This window comes from Cryptotermes secundus, unplaced genomic scaffold (genome assembly GCF_002891405.2).
Source record: "Cryptotermes secundus unplaced genomic scaffold, Csec_1.0 scaffold407, whole genome shotgun sequence".
Taxonomy (NCBI): Eukaryota; Metazoa; Arthropoda; class Insecta; order Blattodea; family Kalotermitidae; genus Cryptotermes; species Cryptotermes secundus.
The window spans coordinates 3933354-3953401 of NW_019741981.1; the positions used below are offsets into that span (position 1 = coordinate 3933354).

The window sequence follows — 20048 nt, forward strand, 5'->3', positions numbered from 1 at the left end:
TTATATGTAAATGGTTGCAATCGGAATTCCGTAGAAACCTGTTATTCCAGACAGAAGAATTCGAATGGAACATAGGAAACATGTTCTTTACATAAAGCAAGTATTCGGAAAATTTGCTGTGGGCGTTGTCTATTTCAGGCTTCTGAAACATTAAGATCTCTACGTCTCCGGAATAGTATAACTTCTCAGTAACTTACTCGTTAAGCGGCCTCCGTAGTCTAGAGGTAACATTCCCACCTCATGACTCGTGGTACGCGGGTTCAAACCCGGCGGAGGTCGTCGAATTTTTAAGGGCGGAAAAATTCAGGGAACAAGTCCTCCGGGAGGGACTTTAAGCCGTGTGTCCCGTGTCGTAGCTTTACGGCACGTAAAAGAACCTCGTATCTCCAAAGGAGGTCACTGAGCCAAATTCAAGGACGTTTCCCGCCCAACAAGTAGTCTCTAATACCTCTGATAGATGGGGGAAGCATTATAGATACCGCCAAGCTAGTGGAGGCCGAACTCGCTGGCTCGTCGGGACTGATGGTACGCACCACTATCGGTAGGATATAGAGACTGGTAGAATATCATAGAGGGAAGCACAATGGACCAATACTGGTCTAAGTGCATGGGGAAACCCACCGTCTCCAATAACTAACTAACTTATGTATACGCGGATTTATTTTGCACTATAAAACATTCAGGAGATAAGCCGTGTGAGCGCACTTCATACATCGCTCATGGCCAGGTTTTCAAAATTTTATAATTTACACAAATTCTCATAAATCAGTGTTTGAAGATACGTATCACCGTTTAGTGTGGTAGATGTTTTCCGACGTTTCGTAGGAACATACTGCCTCCATCTTCATAGTCGAAGAGTAAGCCGTGCAATCAAGCAGATAAATCGAAGCAGTACGTTCCTCCGAAACGTCTGTAAACCTGCCAGAATACATGATATCGAATCCCAGAAGATGGTGGACTTCATAGTCGTAATTGAGAGAACCCATCTCTCTCAAAATCACCGTAAGGCCATGTTTTGTAAATTATTGCCGTAATAAAATTTCCATAATTTTCGAAATCTCGTCAGCCTATAACTATAGCACTTAACTTTGGCTTCTAGGAATAAGCTGCATAGAAGATTGGTTTTCCAGTGTTTCAGCAAAGATTGCAGTTGTCATCTTCAGGGTTATTGTCTTTGGGAGGTGGAGCAAGAAACCAGTGTGAAAGCAGGTGGTAAGCAGAGCTCTGCTTTCACACTGGTTTCTTTCTTGACTTATTCTTCGGCCCTGAAGATGGAGACGACGTGTTCCTCCGAAATGCTGCTTGACATTCAGCGGACTATACAGCGCAATATCCCAGAAGGTAGAACTCTTCAGAGAAATACTTGTGTGTGATGATTTTGAAGCTGACACCTAAGATTACTTATCGCCTGGCTCAGATTATTTCGTAAGTTTTCTTGCAGATGTGTGCGTTATATTTCCTCAGTGATGATAAGGTGCAGGTTTTATCATTTTAGTGTCTGTTCTGTATTCTCTGATAATCGGTTTTCCTTATTGTGCATTCCTATAACTGCCAGTCCTTACGGGGAACAGGTGTTTACAATTTTAATGCCTGGATGTGCCTATGTATTTTTATTAATTTTTCTTCTTAGCATAATATCTTTATTTTGTAATTGTATATTATATAGGCGTCATGATGCCAAAGATCAGCAACATAATCATAATATGATTATATTATATGTGATATCCCATATGGAAAAGTTTCAAATTTAAGTTTCTATAAATAACATTAACTAGTATAAATTATACTCATGCTGAATGCAGGGAGGAGAAAAATTCTGAAAACATTTCTTGATGTTTAGGTCAAAAACTGGTACTATCGTCTGTGTTTCCACAAACACAGAATGTATGTACACGCTAATACATGTACATAATAACAATTTTGTCATTTGTTTTGTATGTTTGTGAAACGTGGTCCCTTGGTCTGGGAGAAGAAAATGAATTACAAGTTTTTTTTTTAAGCAAAGTGCGTATGAGAATATGACAAGATGGACTAAGTAAATGGACAGTTTAAGTTCTTACATAACACAGGAACGTCATGATTTATTCACGTCGCCTAGTGCTTTTAGGACCGTGATATGACGGTTGCGGACAGATAGGAGGAGAAGAAATCCATGCAGAATTTTGGTTTGGAAACTAATGTAAATTGGCCAGTTTAGAAGACTGAGAGAACATTATGCCCTCATGGAACTTCATAGATTTTCAAATATGGTTTTTTTATCTGGTGAATCGCCGGCATGATCCATAACACTGACATCATTAAACTGAACTTTTCTTAATATCACTGATGGGACTGCATAATTTTATCGAAACTAAAATTCATCGACCGAATATGGCGGCGTAGTGTGACACGTGTTAGTGGCTAGTCGCTGGCTTTGGATTGACAGTTGGGTTTATTGGACACTTAACTCGTAACTGCAGCTAAGTGTAACCTTTTCACGGTTCTACACGCTATACGAATCACTGTATTGCAGTGCACAAAAAGGTCGTTGCCTAGTAACGGCACTCAGCGATGTAGAGTCATCAACTTCCGTACCCATGCCCTTTCTTGCTGGCGACTGTCTCGCAACTCCTCATGGCCGCAACTGACTTAGTTCTTAGTAACTAACTCGGTCGGTCGGTTAACTTGCTGCAGGTTTCCGCCAGCACAGTCATTCCTGGCTTCACTCTCCTCGAGATCTTTGTTCCCTCCTAGACATGTACGTGTTTCGAAATTGGGGCCTCCTCTTCGGCGAAGAAGAGGTTAGTCTTTCTACGTAAGCGCTACTTTCACGTTTAAGAGGTCTCCAGTTCAAATCTCGGCCATGAAATCAGTTCGTTAGGTTTTTTGTCGTTCCTGTATGCGGATGGTTTTAACCGCGTGTCCCTAAAGATGTAGACTGTGGCAGACTATTCGTCCTGCCTAATACTAACTCAATTTTTACCATTTCATATCGGACACGAAATAACGTCGACAGTTGATACAGTGTCCGAAGGTACTAGAATAAAAATTAAAGTAGAACATAAGGGATTGATAATTGAATAAACGGACGGACGGACACGCAGCTCGCTATTAGAGTTCCTAAGGAACATCACACGAGCAAGTCCGTTATAGCAAGAGAAGTACGAGGGAATAGTAACTATGGTTACTTGTTGACAAAACATTAGGCCTACTTGATGCTTGAAAGATGTCTGTTACAAGCAAGCGCGATTAATTATTAATTCTGCCAAGTACAGTAAGCAAAATAATTTTGCCACATATGTTATCTCGTTTACTCTTAAATTTACCATTTTTTTTATTACGAATAATAGGAAATCTGTTGGCGATGACATCCATAGTCTTTATGGTTGAAAAATTGAAACGCGCCCCTGTGACCGGAATATAGACTTTTTGTTGGAATGTAGTTGTGCAATATTGACAGAATTTTCAAGCTGTGCCCACGCTCCTTCCGAGAGACAACTGGTTATTTTCACTTCCAGGAAAATATAAAGAAATCCCGCTGTGAATAGTATCAGATCCACTCACGAAATTCGGTGTGAAAATTGAATTCACACGCAGAACAGAAAGGAAAAAATCGATGTGAATGTAAGTAGAACAGCTAAATACAAAACGCCCCAATGCCTGTCTGTAATGATCAGTGTAACCTTTCAGGTATAATGGTTACTCTGTGTACCACCTGCTTTAACATTAAAGACTTATTTTGCCCACAGACTGTATGTGTTTCGCATAATTCTCAGAATAAATAGTGATTATTTCCATAAACAGTATAAAGTTGGTCTGGTAATGGAAATGCAGTGTATTTCCTGTGATGCAGAACCAGATTTGTTATATATTATTCATATCAATTTTATGCTTCAAAGAGTTTACTCGTAACTGAAGCCGCAAAACATTTATCATTCCAAGAACGAAACTCGTATGTCCTTTTTACGCTGACAAATTTTCTTGTACACTCAGGGAGTTGGCCTGGCTATTCAGTATTCATTATTTAGTTTCATCCAATAAGTTTGGTACAGTTATCCCTGTGCCTAAGGGCCCCCATACACACACAGTTTGGCCTCCAGTTCGGCCTGCACAGTTGAAGACTGAAAGGCAAAACTGACGTGTGTGGTGCGGCCGGCCGGCCAATCGTTTGGACTGTTGGCCTGTGGGAAATCCGTCAGTCCGTCAGTTCTGTCTGCAGGAACGTAGCACGTGACGTGTGTGACTCAACATTATGGGCTGGAAGACCGTGATTGTGGCATGAAGCCTGCCGCTTTATCTGCGCGTGTATGGGGAGGAATGGGAGAGGGTAAACTGTCACAGTTTTGCCTGTAAGGTCGATCGGAAGGCCAAACTGTGTGTGTATGGGGGGCCTAATTAGTGAAGCGCAACACCATGAAGGCATATGTGGGAGTGGAGGTATATGTCCACCATTCTCGACCTCGGCACTAGACGGAGGTGAACGGTCGACTTCATGCCTCGGGGAAGGAGTCACCGGTACCAATCGGATAGAAGGTTCTGTGGGCCCCGGAGCCGGTCTGAACACTGTGGAGAAGAGAAAATTCTTTTGCCTCTGCTGAGAATCGAACTACGGGCCGTCGAGCCCGTCGCTATACCGACTGAGCTATCCCGGCTTCCAAAGCATGAAGCCGAAGTACAGAACAACTTACCGTTACTTTTGTCTTTATTTTAGTTTGAGCTACAGTCAGTGATCAATCGATTAAACTCAGCTTATTGACTGAGTTGGATAAATAAAGACATTTGTACGATAGAAGCAAAGGTAAGTTGTCCCCCTGCTTCAGCTTCACGCTGTGGCCGTTTTGGTCTCCGGTGGCGATTGAGTAGGGGACTGTGTGGACACCAGAATTTTGCCCGCTAATGACATAACTTCTTTTATTATTTTGTGCAGTCATAAACTGTTCTGAAGGCCACCAACATTTCGGGTATAACCCGTCTTACGCCAGCCTTAAGTGTTTAAAACAAGCAGATGCAGCTGTGAATAGTAGCTGAGGAGAAGTTACGAAGGCCCTTGTTGTGTAATTGTGTTCAGATCCTTATTAATTCTTCTTTCGTGGGCCCAAATGTTGTCCTCAGAGCTGTATTCTCAGACACCATGTAGGCATACGAGAGCCATTGGGTCTACTAAATTTAGTCTCTATATAAATGTCCCTGTGTTCTGTGAAATAGGGTAAACTTTGGAGTTCTAATAGAAGTCACAATCACAAGATATTTTTTCGCTTGTTTAGTCTCGACCTCAGTTTTAGAGAAAATGTTTCATGGAAACCGTATTCCAAGAAACGATCATTACAAACACACCAGAGGCAGACCCGGTCCATGCTGCCGTCCCTGCGCTTATGTCATGCACCGTGCTCATATTATCACGCACGCTGTGACGTCACATTCTCGTACAGCACGTGATGACGCATGCGTTTTTGCGCAAACTCTCATTCCTGTAGCTTTTAGCCGAAAAGAAAGAAGGAAATTGCTTTTAATTTATGTTATGAAATTATTGAATAGTGTCAAGAGAGTGTCGTGCTCTGCCTCGACTTAGTTTCGAGATATTGTGACTGCGAATCGCCAGCGAAAAATTGATGCCCGGTCAAGGGCACAGTTGACGTACTCTTAAAATGTACTCTGCATATTTTGAAAAGGCAAATTTACATTTCAGTGTCCTCGCATGGGGCTTGATTTTAGTTTCTTAAAATAGATAAAAGGTGAAGGTGAAGGTGAAGGTGAAGGTGAAGGTGAAGGTAAAGTTAAGGCCATCTCTGTAACAGGCCGTGGAGGCCCAGAGGCTCCCACATTTCCTAGACAATCGCCTCACAGATGTCGGTAAGGTTGTTAGCCTTACCCGCCGGCAGCTCTTACCCCCAGGAAGATTCCTGGTACTCATTTCTCTTAGAGGCTGAGTCTGAGTCGACCCCAGGGACATAGTGCGGCTGGAAGGATTAGGTAAAGGTAATGCAAGATAAAGTTGTCCCTGTGCTTAACAAATTAAGCTTTACTACATGAAGGCGTAGTGCTTAATTCGTTGAGCAGAGGGACAACTTTATCTTTGTCTATTTTAAGAGAGGGTACTCGGTAGCGTAGTAGTTGTTGAGGTCAAGTGGGATTTGTGGTGGACGAAGTGGCGCTGGGGCGGGTTTTCTCCGAGTACGTCGGTTTCCCCTGCCAGTCTTCATTCCACCAAATTCTCCATCATCATAATCACCCAGGGGAGGCTACAGTAGGCCAATCAGTTTCCCTCTGTGCCGAGTGGACCCAGTTGGACTCCACCCCCCACTAAGCGAAAAAAATGCTATAAGTCCGAAGGTCTCGGGTTCAGTTCCCGATGTCATTGGATTTTTTAAATTTACCTAATCCTTCCTGAAGAAATATGCCTCTATACATACTCCCCCATACACTTTCATGGCCTAGCGCTTAATTAGTTAAGCACATAGAAAATATATATATATATGTGTGTGTATGTATTTAATTTCATAACATTCGCGGTAAATAACAGACATATTTGTGTATATATTGTCTAAGGCACTGTTATTCGTGGCTGTTTCACAATACGTTACTTGCTGTATAAAATTTAAAGTTTAGAAGAATGTTAAATGTTTGTAGGTTATATTATGTATAGTCCTGGACATACATTTTAAAAATTGAAATACCCAGTTTCTTACGTAACGCATAAAAGTTTCGTTAATTGCGGCCACGTTTGTGCATAAATTATAAGTAAGAAGTCTGAAATGGTTTTATGAAGTTCGGAAGTTTTATTTTTGTCAAAGGTATAATCGTTTACTTGTTCTCAATGTTGGTATGAATAAATTACATATTTCACTTTGTAAGATTTGAGGCTTTCACGGCGGTGACTATGAAGAAAGCAGTCTTCTGGGATTTGGCACCGTGTATATGTGGTGTTAACCGACGTTTCGGAGGAACGGCGATACGTTCCTCCGAAACGTCGGTTAACCACATATACACGGTGCCAAATCCCAGAAGACTGCTTTCTTCATATTTCACTTTCTGTACATTATAGTGACAAATGTACTTTCGCATCTCCGTTCTGTGTATATATTGTCACGTGTTTGCTAGGCAACGCGACAAGAAACTTGTGCGGGTTCTCGGATTTGACCGAATATTTTATTGGACAGTCACATTTACACTTACACTTAAATTATTCTCAACTTATAACGTCGTCAGACGTTTCCTCTTCACTATTACAATTACTTGCACCGCTGATCTTGGTGAAGTGTCTTCTGCTCTGCTCGGAGCTCAACTGTCCTTAGTCCCTTTGTAGGATACGAACTCGCTTCTACTCTAGTCGGATTCCAACTCTTCTGTTCAGAGTCAGAGTTACTTTACGACTGGCGGTTTACCGCCAATCAGTTCGTCTTGGCGTCAGGCCCCTTGAGGACCACGACCAGAGATCCCCCCCCCCCACTGAACTCTTGCGGTAATAGTCCTTATGTAACATCTGTTCTAGTCGGATAAGAGCTCTTATATTTTTCACTCGGACTGAATAGAGAATACCTTGTCGAAGGGTTAATTTCGCCTGCTGCTACGCAAAGAACACGGGAATACATGTCTGCCTCAGACAGTTCGTTTGTAACGGTGGAAACCCCGCCGTTAGACTTTCATTTTAGGGGCAACGATTTCTTGAGCTTCGCTACCTAGGAATTGCTAGCCTTTGACTAATAATGGACGTCTTATAGTCCGGCTTTCAAGCAGTGCGTCACTATATATATGTATGTGGGTGGGGGGGGGTTACATCCATCTCCCAGTACCCGTTAAACGAACAGTGATTTTTACGAAACTATGTTAATACATGCTGTCCGATTGATTCGTGTTGTGATTCATAATTCGTTATATCGGGACTTGCCTATCATAGTGGCATGACCTGCCTTATTTCGCTCGAACACTTGGATCGTGGGTTCGAATCCCACTCGAGGCATGAATGTCTGTGTATGCGATTATTCTCTATTTATGTTGTTCTGTGTAGGTAGCGGCCTTGTGACGGTCTGATCCCCCGTCCTAAAAGTACTACTGACTGTGTAGATCAAGAAACTGGAAAAAAAATAATAAAAGACCAAGGTCCAAGGGCTGTAGCGCCGTAGATAGACGGATAGATAGATAGATAGATTTTTTTATAATTTTTTATTTATTTAACAATATATAGTTAACAATGACAATAATTCTTACAGCACAACATGAAAATGGAGGTGATTAACGTAAAATAACATACATTTAATTGTTTATTGAATTTTACGTGCCGTTGATGTATACAGTAGTATTAGATCTGCTTGTTGAGTATAATTCGTCCCTCTTCAAGTTTTAGATAGATTGATTATCGGGACAAGTTGATGTAGATATGAGAATAAATATAAAATTAAATTTTATAGAAGTAAGGCATGATGTTCGAAACCATTGTCGACATTCTGCAACAGCGATCCCACCATTTCCTTTACGAGATCCGGATATGACCTTCATATCGACATGTAACGCGTGTTCGAATGTGAAAAGCATTTGCCTGACACTTTGAATGACGAGGAAACAACACTCAGACTGAGAACAAATACATTATAATGGTCCTAGCATACACTTGTGCTTAACTCGGTAAACTCCGTAGCTTTTAGTCCGAGAGACCACCGCTTGTCAGCGAAGTTAATGCCAACTTTTGCGGGTAGAGGGTGTCGCGTGGGCGCAACGGATTCCCCACGGCCGGTAATTTCGGTTTTCTGGATACGAGCCGCTACTTTTCCATTCACGTAGCTCCTCAATTATCTTCACGAGACTGAGTGGACCCCGTTCCAGACCCACTACTTCTCAGAAAATATGATAACGCCGGGAATCGGACGCGGACCTTTGGATCTGTAGTCAGGAACTCTGACCACTAGACCACAGAGGAGGTCTCGGTAACTCTGATTAACTATTCTGGATTGTAACGCCGTGTAGTCGTATATTCACACTTTACTTAACATCGCCGGAAGGGAACGGCCCATCAACGCATCGACACACATTGACCTACACACGTCGGACCATCACGGCACCTTCAGGCCCAGACATATCAAGTACATTCCCCCGAACTTTGTCGGCTGCTCCGTGTCCGAGACTTATGAGGTGAACATACTAGTTAAAATACTATGGATTTGAAAATGTTGTAACGTGTAGGGGTTTACGCGTCACTTAATAAGACGGGTTTGGGATTGGAGAATTGGATTTATTGACACTCTGTACATTCCACTCGGGACTGTAGAAAATTATAGCGCTACCGCTATTTCCACACACTTCACAGTTCACCGTTACACACGCACTAGGGTTCTCTGTCTTCACTAGTCGTATCCTGGCAACGGATTTCATAAGTCTCACTGCCACTTCAAATCACACATGAAGCCTTCTTTTCACANCAATTATAGCGCTACCGCTATTTCCACACACTTCACAGTTCACCGCTACACACGCACTAGGGTTCTCTGTCTTCACTAGCCGTATCCTGACAACGGATTTATAAAGTCTCACTGCCACTTCAAATCACACATGAAGCCTTCTTTTCACAGCCTAATTCCCTTATTGCCATTACTCTGCAACTGCCAATTCCGAAGACTCGACTCAGTTCAGTTCCTGTGATGAAACTGTTTAATTCAAATGGATCCATTTATCAGTTAGTAAGACAGACAGGTCACGTGCCATGTGAAAAAGTAGAAACCCCGCTAACATGACTCGAAAGATGGGAACAATCGGAATCTACAGTTACTTCCGGAGTCACATACAGTGTCTTCGTGTTTCCGTTCAGCTAACAATTGTTAAGTTTCCGCGTTTGGCGCCTTACATTCATGGATTTTACGTAGGTAGCTGTTGATGTCACCGAGCGTGAGTGGCCGCTTGTGCAGATTAAAAACAGAGCTATAAGGGTCCGATGTTGTGAGACGCTTCCATCTAACTTATAACGCTCTTTAACGCTAAGAATATGAGAAAACCGATATTATTATTAATTGCGACATTATATATTGCTGTGTAACTGTTTGAGTAGGCTTTCTCCTTGCTCACTAAGCGTTTCACTGGTAATTTCAACACCACATGTCTCAGAATTACGCAAGCGGGAGGAACCGCGCAGTACCACTGAAAAAGCCTGACTGACGCTGATTGGTATAGCTCTCATCACGTGACAGACCTTCGGCCCAACTGTCACCTGCGAACGTGTCTGATTTTTTTAGTTAGACCCATTTCCCCCTAATTAATGCTGTTATAACATGTAACCGTATAGAGCTAGAATAGCTCAGTCCGTATAGCGACGGCCTGGATTCGATTCCCGGTAGGAACTAGGCGATTTTTCTCTTCCCTACTGTATCCAGACCGGCTCTGGGGCCTGTCTAGTCTCCTCAATTGGTATCAAGGACTCTTTCCCCCGGGGTAAAGCGGCCGGGGCGTGAAGCTGACCACTCCCCACATATCTTCATGACATAGAGTTTAACTAATTAAGCTCAAGGACTGCTTTATCGTACGCATGATTCCCAAAATCATTCCCCAGTAACTCGAATCTGCACCCGTTTTCAAAACTTCCCTGTTATTCTTCGAAAAGAATTGTGTCCCTTATAGAGTGTGCTGAGGTTCACGTGTTATTTCAACTGAAAATATCTTAATATGATGTTGACGCTCGTTCCTGGCATTTATGAAGTGAAACTGAGGAAGACCACGAACTTTATCTTCAGACTAGCAGTGACAGCGTAGTCGGTGTAGCGACTGGCTACGGGCTATACGACCGAGGGGTGGGAGTTCGATTCCTGGTAGAGTCAAGAATTTTCTCATCTCCACGTCGTTCAGACCGGCTCTGGGCTCCACCCAACCGCTTATCCCTTGGGTACAGGGGGTACAGCCGCCGGGGCGTGAAGCTGACGACTCACTTTCAGCTAGTGCAGAGGTCAAGAAAATGTGGATCTATACATACATCCACTCCCCCATACGCCTTCATGGCATAGTGCTTAGTTAGTTAAGCACAAGGACAGCTTTACCTTTGCCTTTTACTGCCGTAGAATATTTTGATGGGTGTGTTGGGTATCAGGTCCCGTTGATCCCTGAAGCCCTAAAACCGCGATGCGTTGATATGGAGGAGAGCTAACAAAGAAATTATCCAAAATTCGAACTTGAAAATGTTTCATAGATGTTCTGTAACATCTAGCAGAATTCGTTTTGTTTTGGGAATTTTCAGTGTTTTGGAATACTTCCTTCTGAAAGTGCGTTAATAACGCGACAAATATTGTGATGTATTGTTATTTTAAATAGAGGGAAATTTTCAGATGTTAATGCGGGACTGAAACTCGTGAAAGTGTCAAGGAATTGCTGTTATCCTTGGTCCAAAATCACGGGCCTTTGTGATTATCCTGGGTTTCAGACTGTAATTTCGTCTGGAACTCTCACACAGAAGTTGGCGTTAAATTTGAATTAACTTCTTAAAAATGACAAAAAAAATCCAGTGTGCAGGATACACGATCGATAACCTGAACCTCTGTTGATACGTCTCCAATGAATCAAACTCGTTTATCATAACCCTATCATTTCCAAGTATTTCTCAGAAATGTAATCATTATTATTTCAGCTTGTTCTGATAGGTAATGTTCCGTCCCTCTGGTTAAACTTGAATTAGTACATTTTCACAGCACCCATCATATTGCTATATTTGTTCAGTGATAATTCAGCAAATCCATTTTCATTTCCTGTTTGCTGGAGTTGCATTAGGAAGTTTTGAAGTCTGTTATGCGTTATGTCCACAATTATACCCAAGTTGTATATGAAACAAACGCATGAGGAAATTCTGTCTACCCACGTCGACACGTTACAAATGCAAAACTGCTGAGCTTGTACTGATTCCGATGAAGTTTAGTATGGATGGAGAGTGACGTCACTGCAGTATCTACGTGTATGTGCATTGGTTATCTGAACTCTGCAGTTAGGTGATTTAGCTTTCCTGAGAGGTCACGGGCCCGAATTTAATTCGGGGGAACGTCTCTCATGATTTATGTGCTTCGTGGTTTTCCTCAGTCCCTTCGGGAATATTGTGGGACAGTATCTTAAAATAGTCCATGATCTTTTCTCCATATCCAGTCCAGTTCATCATTCTTAAACCCTTCACCAGTTCGGCGCTATATTCGTAACCAGTAAACGTAAAGCTGTCCCTGTGCTTAATGAATTAAGCACCACGCCATGAAGACGTTTAGGGGGATGGAGGTGTAGCTCCACCATTCTTGAACTAAGCACTAAATGAAGGTGGTTGGTAAGGTTCACGCACCAGCCGCTTTACCCCAATGGAAAGACCCCCGGGTACCCATTGGATAAGAGGTTGGGTGGGCCCCAGAGCAGATCTGGATGACATGGAGAAAAATCTTGACCCTACCGGGAGTCGGATTCCGACCCCTCGGCCGCCCAGCCCCAGCAGGGATAGCGGCCTCCGTAGTCTAGGGGTAACGTTCCCACCTCATGACTCAAGGTACGCGGGTTCAAACCCGGCGGAGGTCGTGGAATTTTTAAAGGCGAAAAATTCAGGGAACAATCCTCCGGGAGGGACTTTAAGCCATGGGTCCCGTGTCGTAAAAGATCCATGTCTCTAGGAGACCTCTGAGCAAAATTAGGCAACAATTTCCCGCCCAAGTAGTTTCCAATGCCTCTCGTAGATGGGGGGAAATATCAGGTACCGACGGCCGACCTCGTTGGCTGAACGGGGCTGATAGCACGCACCAGTACCGGTAGGGTATGGCGACAGTAGAAATTAAAGGGGGACGCACAATGGACCAATAACTGGTCTAAGTGCATGGGGAAACCCACCCCCTCTAATAATAATAATAATCCCGCAGGGATAGCTTTGCCTTTTATTGTGGAAAATATTGCGTTAGGGACAGAAGTTCACCAAAGTTTCAGAGGGACGAACTACCTCCTTCTTCAGAGTCGAAGAATAAACCAAGAAAACTTACTGCTTGCTTGTAGCTTTTTCGACTTACTCTTGTACCCCAAAGACGGAGGCAGTACATTCATGCGAAACGACGGTATCACTAACTGCATGGAGACCTTCTTGATAAGCTGCCAGTTGTGCTACTATTCAAGTACTTCCCAGCATTTTATTGAACCCGAAGGTTCATTACCGTCTTCACAAGAACCCACCACTGGTCCCTATCGTGAGCTAGGTCACTTCATTCCATACCACCCCATCCTATCTCTCAAAGATCCATTTTAATATTATCCACCCACCTACATCTTGGTCTTCCCAGTGGTCTCTTTCCTTCTGGCTTTCCCACCAATATCCTCTATGCATTCCTCGTCTCCTCCATTCGTGCTACATGCCCTGCCCACCTCATCCTCCTTGCCTTGATCATTGTAATTATACTTGGAGAAGAGAACAAGTTATGAAGCCCTCATTATGCAGTTTTCTCCAACATCCTGTCACTTCATCCCTCTTCGGTCCAAATATTCTCAACACCCTGTTCTCAAACGCCCTCAGTCTATGTTCCTCCCTTAATGTCAGAGACCAAGTTCCACACCTATACAGAACCACAGGCAAAATTATAGTTTTGTATGTTCTGATTTTTATGTTTTTAGACAGCAAACGGGAAGACAAAAGGTTCTGTACTGAAAGGTAGCAAGCATTTCCCGAATCCAATCTCCGCTTAATTCCCTCTTGAATTGAATTTTGATTTGTTACTATCGTTCCTGAATATAGAACTGTGCCACATATTCAAAGGATCTGTTAGCTATCTTTACGTCTTGACTTTTCCCTGCAATCTGGTGACGAGACAGCAACATATACTTAGTTTTCCTTGTTTACTTCTAGACAACCACCTTACTAGCGGCAGTTCAATTTCATGACTTTTCTTTTTGGTATCTATGTTATCTTCCAGTAGATTCACATCATCAGCATAGACCGGCAGCTGACGTGTCCCATCTAATTTCAGTCTCATCTGGTTTTCCTGGACACCCTTGAAGGTATTATCCTTTTACATGAAAGTAGATCTTAAAGAAATGGGGTATGGATCTGTGGACTAGAATTAACTGTCTCAGGACAGGATCCAGTGGCGGGTTTATGTGTGAAGACGTACTGGAACTTGGGGTTTCATGAAAGCTGGGATTTCTTTTCCAGCTGAGTAACTGAAAACTTTTCAAAGAATGGAGTTAATTTGCTAGCACGATTCCTGTAACAAAGGTTTCTGGCCCCTCGAAGCGCCCGGACAGACGCGCATGTCACCCAGATTCCGAGATACCTACAGGAACTTCCACCTCATGACCCTCCCTCACGGTTTGTAATGAATTGTAAACCGGAAGTTGTTACTGCCCACGATCATTCAGGGCAGGAAAACTAATTTGTATGAGAATTTTAAGGATCCGAAAATAACTGCCATCTGTTGCTAACCATTTTAGGATGGAATATTTCCATCATTTTCTCCGTCTGTGAGAACAAGAAGTCCTTCAGTGGACGTTTTGTTAAACAACGCATTGTTCGCTGATTTTGGATATGGCTGTATCTTTGTTCCCTTTAGTAAGGAGTAAGAAGTAGGTCTACAGGGTGATTCGCACGGAAGAGGCCGCCTGCTACATTTATAGATCACGCAATAATTTACTGATGAAACTAAAATTGGCAACAATGTGTATTTTGAAACACGGACCATGTGCCTGTCAGTCCGGTTCACGCCATTTATGCAAATCGTGCGATCCTTGCAACCATGCTAGCCGAAACATTCGTGAACATGGAGAGTCGTGTAGGCCTGTGTCTCCAAAAGTAGGAAACCGAATTTGAAGGTCGTCCGTATCCCTATTATCTCCACATCTACAAAAGTATATTTTCGCCAAATTTCATTTTTATCGGTAAATTATTGCGTGGTTTGCAATTATTGGTTCGGGTACTTCTCCGAATGAATCATCCTGTAGATACAGTGCTGTTCGGGCTGGCTGATGTTGCGAAGAAATTCCGATATTCCAACACATTCTCGTACCATCCATGTTGAAGTCTGAAGACATGTGAAACTATATGATGTCGCGTAAAGGGGCTATGTATCTCGCTGTACAAATTCGGGTGTAGAATCCAAATAATAAGCCACCGAAGATATAATGCGTGGACACGGGTACAAGACATACACAGTATTGCTTCATTTTATGAAATTTGTTCACAACAGAAATATGTATATTGATATGTGAAATGTCCTTGTGAGTGCAGTGAAACGAACACAAGCACGTGCTCTTTTATAACTTTATATGTTTGGATTTGCACTGTGTGTACCTTCTGTATTGTATTTTGTTTTGTATTGTTCCCTTATGTTATAGACTTTCCTTGTCTGTATCAATGTACGTTCTACTGCCACCGGGTGAACACCCAATTGCAGTAAAATATAATAATAATATCCCCCAGTGATGTTGGAACCCTTCTTGCCAGTGCGCAGTCCACCACTTAAGGTTGCTGGTACTTTTGAAGCCGTTTAAACCCGAAAGAAACAATTCCATTCAAACGACACAGAAATGTTCTAAAAATCGGCATTGAAATATGGGTTGACAAGGTTTTACCAGTGATTAGTGATTTGGTCGCCGTGCGGATGGTTAGCACAAGTATAGATTCGGTTCGATATATCAGAGCTGCCAGCAGCAGCAGAGCTATTCACCGAGGGTGTAAGTATGTGTAATAAAAGTAACAATTCAAAGAGTAAATGGGCCGTAAGTGTATGGTCTTCTACCTCATATTGTGGACTTACTGGGTTGTGACGCCGTCTGTAGTCTGATCTGGTAGGTGGGCACAGCTCTTCTTCTTCTTCTTCTTCTTCTTCGAGGTAGACTGATGACTGAGGCACCAGATTCCTCTGAAACAGTGGTAATCACCTACCAGTCTTTACTTCTCTGAAAACTTCAGATATGTTCCATAAATCCATCTATTGTATCTGTATAAGAAACTGTACTACAGGGCATGATTGATAGACTAATTGAAATTGGAAGGTGCTATGGCATGGAAATGAATGTGGAAAAAACAAAAGTAATGAAAATTTCGAGACAACCAACCCCTCACAATAAAGATAGACCAAAAACAACTGGAGAATGTGAAATGTTTTAAATATTTGGGTAGCTTGTTAACAGATGATGGAAGGTGTACGTGTGAAATTAGATCCAGGATTGCCATGGCAAAAGCTGCATTTAGCAAGAAGAAGAATCTTTTTACCAGCAAATTGGACTTAAATTTGAGGAAGAAACTAGTGAAATGCTACATTTGGAGCATAGCTCTGTATGGGGCTGAAACATGGACACTTAGGGCAGTAGATCAGAAACATCTGGAAAGTTTCGAAATGTGGTGTTGGAGAAGAATGGAGAAGATCAGTTGGACCGATTATGTGAGAAATGAAGAAGTGTTAATTAGAGTCAGTGAGCAGAGGAATATCCTACATGAAATAAGAAAACGGAAGGCTAATTGGATTGGTCATGTTTTACGCAGAAACTGCCTTCTAAAAGAAGTTATCGAAGGAAAGTTAGAGGGGCGGATAGAAGTGACAAGAAGACGAGGAAGAAGACGTAAGAAGATGCTGGATGACCTTGGGGACAGAAGAGGATACTGTCATTTGAAGGAGAAAGCTCTAGATCGCATTAAAGGGAGGAATTGTTTTGGAAGAGACTGTGGACCTGTCGTCTTGACAGATTACTGATGATGATGATACGAGTATGTCTGAGTACTTGTCTGTCTATATCCGTCTCTCTACCTGTCTCTATGTCTGTCCAACTGCCTCTTATCTGTGCATATATATACATGCATACGTACACCTTAGGGGGGGGGCGATAGCATAGTTCGTTGAGGTACATTGCTGCAAGCTCGAATGTGGCGGGTTCGAGTCCCGATGAAGTGGATTCTTTTAATTTACCTAACCCTTCCAGCCACACTATGGCACTGGGGTCGACTCGGCCTCTAACAGGAATGATTACCAGGAAACTTCCTGGGGAGTAAAGGGCGGCAGGCTTGTAAGGCTGGCAACCTCATCGCCATGCATGAACCGATTGTCTAGTTAATGTGGGAGCCTCGACGTATCACAAGCCCATAGGCTTTCACGGCCTGGTATAGGGATAGATTTTTACATACACCCTACAGGCATCTGCCTACAGACGTCCGTTCGTCTCTCCGTCTGTATGTGTATGCACACACGCGCGTTCAGAATGGTTAATTGCGGCCAGAACCGTGCAGATAGACGCGACCTCCGCGTAATGCGTTCATTTAATTAACTAAATGTAAACAGCGCTTAATAACAACGAATAGCAGGGTGTCTTCAAGCATATCTTAAGTTGGCTATACCGATCCTGTTATATACCGTACCATTTTTTTTTCCTTGGCACTACAGCCCCAGTGGGCCTAGGCCTACCTCCATGAACTTCTCCGTTCACTTCGGTTTTTCTAGATCTTACAAATTCGGTAGGACTCCTTGGGCAGGTGATCAGCTCGTCGCAAGGCCTCTACCTATACACAATAACAGAAAAACGCACACACACAAACTAAACATCCATGCCCTGAGTGGGATTCGAACCCACGATCCCGGTTTCCAAGCGAGCGAAGACAGTACATACCGTGACCGGCACCGTACCATATCAGCCTCATATATAATTTGCGTAAACGTTACTTGGATGTGACTTTTGTGATGATTGATACTGATTGCTTGTCTTGGAGACAGAAGGAGTTATGCCAGCGGTAGAGTTACAACTGACAGTCTCCGTTGAACAAGTCTGCGATGAAAGATAAGGTAGAAGATGATTTTTCGTGAAGGGTTCGAAAGCTGGTACCGAAGTTTCAGATGCGAAATATGATGAAAAATAAGTGTGCTCATTATTTCGTCTGGTTCTGTTTCAGGAGAAGAACTCGTTCCTGAACTACAATGTGTCCTGCATCCTTACACTGCCCCCCTACCAGCGTCAGGGCTACGGCCGCCTCCTCATCGACTTCAGTGAGTACTCCTTCTATGTTACTAGTAGCTTCCGGCAGCGAGGGTCCGAAAAGTAACATCCTCTGCCCGGTAGTTTCCGAAGTATACGTAGCCTGGACAGTCATTCCGAAACATCCGTAAATGTGTATATATTCGAACACAGGAGCTTTTTAATTTTGTTTGTTTGTTTGATTGATTGATTGTGTTTTGAACACAGACTGAGGGTGTTTGAGAACAAGGTGCTGAGCAGAATATTTGGATCGAAGAGAGATGAAGTTAGGGAGATTGGAGAAAACTACATGAGGAGCTTCTTAACTTGTACTCTTCACAAAGTATGATTACGATGATTAAGTCAAGGAGGATGAGATGGTCATGGCATGTAGCACGAATGGGGCGAAGAGGAATGCATATAGGATATTGGTGGGAAAGCCAGAAGGAAAAATACCACTAGGAAGACCAAGACGTACGTAGGTGGACAATATTAAAAGGGATCTTAGATACTGTGTGATTGTACGGACTGCATCGATCTGGCACATGATAGGGACCGGTGGATGGCTCTTATGAATACGGCAATGAAATGCTGGGAAGTTCTTGAATAATCGCAAAAGTGGCGGCTTCTCAAGAAGGGCTCGGCTCCAGGAGCGAGTGAGTGAGTGATTGTTTTGGGTCCCTAAGCGAGTGTTACGGGTTTATAAAATGAATTTTTAGCCTACTTAATCTTTTAAAAGAAAGGTACGATTTTGAGGTCACCATACCAACAAACATCATTGGGGTTTCATAGAGCGAGTGGTCCTATAAGATATGGAGTATTACGGTCGTTGTAGAAGCCAGAAGGGTTCAAATGTACAAAATTATTTCGGGACGGTACAGTTACGTAGTCTGTGGGTCGAATATAAGCATGTAGCAGCAAGTAGTTATTGGTACCGGCAGAGGAAGTTTCTGTGTTCCTTTGAACAGAGAGTGATGACAACGAAGTCATAAAGTATGCGCGCAATTAATAAAATCTCCGTCCTCTATTAGCCGTGTCAGTTTGATAGAAGTTACCGACGTTTCGGGGACCATCTCTGTCCCTATCGTCATAGGCTCTAAAGCGTTCCATCTATATACCAAAACTTGGCCCCGTGAACGGAACTAAGAGTGGGCCAATGGGGGATCCTGTGTCACGTCACACCCTGATAATGGAGGCAGAGATGGTTCCTGAAACGTCGGTAATTTTTAATCAACTGGCTCAACTGATACGGTAACCCGAGAATATTTTATATTAATATTACTTGTCATGAAGTTTTCAGATCTGACGTGTGCGTTTAAGTTTCTGGGTCTCATTAGGACCAATACGGTTGTTAGTTGTGGCGACATTGAGGAATTTGCAGCTGTTGGTATATTTTTACAACTTTAGGCTTTTCTACGTGTGTCACCCCGATGTTTTTTTTTTTCGTGTTTATGTCTGCCTTGTATAGGCTTTTCCTGTGGCGCTACAGCCCCAATTTGGGCCTAGGCCTACCTCCATGAAACTCTCCGTTTCACTTCGGTTTTTCTAGATCTTACACATACGGTAGGACTCCTTGGGCGAGTTATCAGCTCGTCGCAAGGCTTCTACCTGTAGCCAAACACACAAAAACGCACACAAACATCCATGCCCTGAGTGGGATTCGAACCCACGATTCCGGCTTCCGAGCGAGCGAAGACAGTACATGCCTTAGACGGCTCGGCTACTGAGACCGCCTTGTATAGGCTTACATTGCGTTTATTGCCAAACATTCGAATTGTTATAAGAGCGCTATGTCATCTGAAATATCAGCAGTGTCAGTACACAGTCCTATGGTCTCGCTTTTCGAGGCAGATAGGATTCAGTGACGGGGTGTGCGGTGTAACCCATACTTGGTGTTCTGTCTAGCCTTTCCCAATTATCTTGACTCTGTCGTAACGATACGTTATGAAGATTATTTCCTGTAAGTAGGCATGTATGTATATACAAACATGCACACAAGGTCTGACATGTAAATATTCGGAATGCTATTTCCCTGAAGGCACGTGACAACTGTCGATTCGCAGTATGCATTACACGCATGTATGTAGTCTGCTGGATATTGTGCATATTCTCGTTTCGTAAACTGTGTATGTTTAGGTAATCAGCTATGGGTTGCAGGA

The 20048-nt window shown here is 43.0% G+C and overlaps 1 protein-coding gene across 4 annotated transcripts in view; it reads left to right on the forward strand.

The window, feature by feature from the left end:
- The window catches only part of LOC111872959 (histone acetyltransferase KAT7), a 441373-nt gene that overhangs the window by 305629 nt on the left and 115696 nt on the right, over positions 1-20048 (forward strand). For all 4 annotated transcript variants that reach the window (XM_033754896.1, XM_023867286.2, XM_023867287.2 and 1 more), the window contains exon 8: positions 17828-17921. In XM_033754896.1, coding sequence (XP_033610787.1) covers positions 17828-17921 — 94 coding nt within the window. The remainder of the gene's footprint in view (positions 1-17827; positions 17922-20048) is intronic.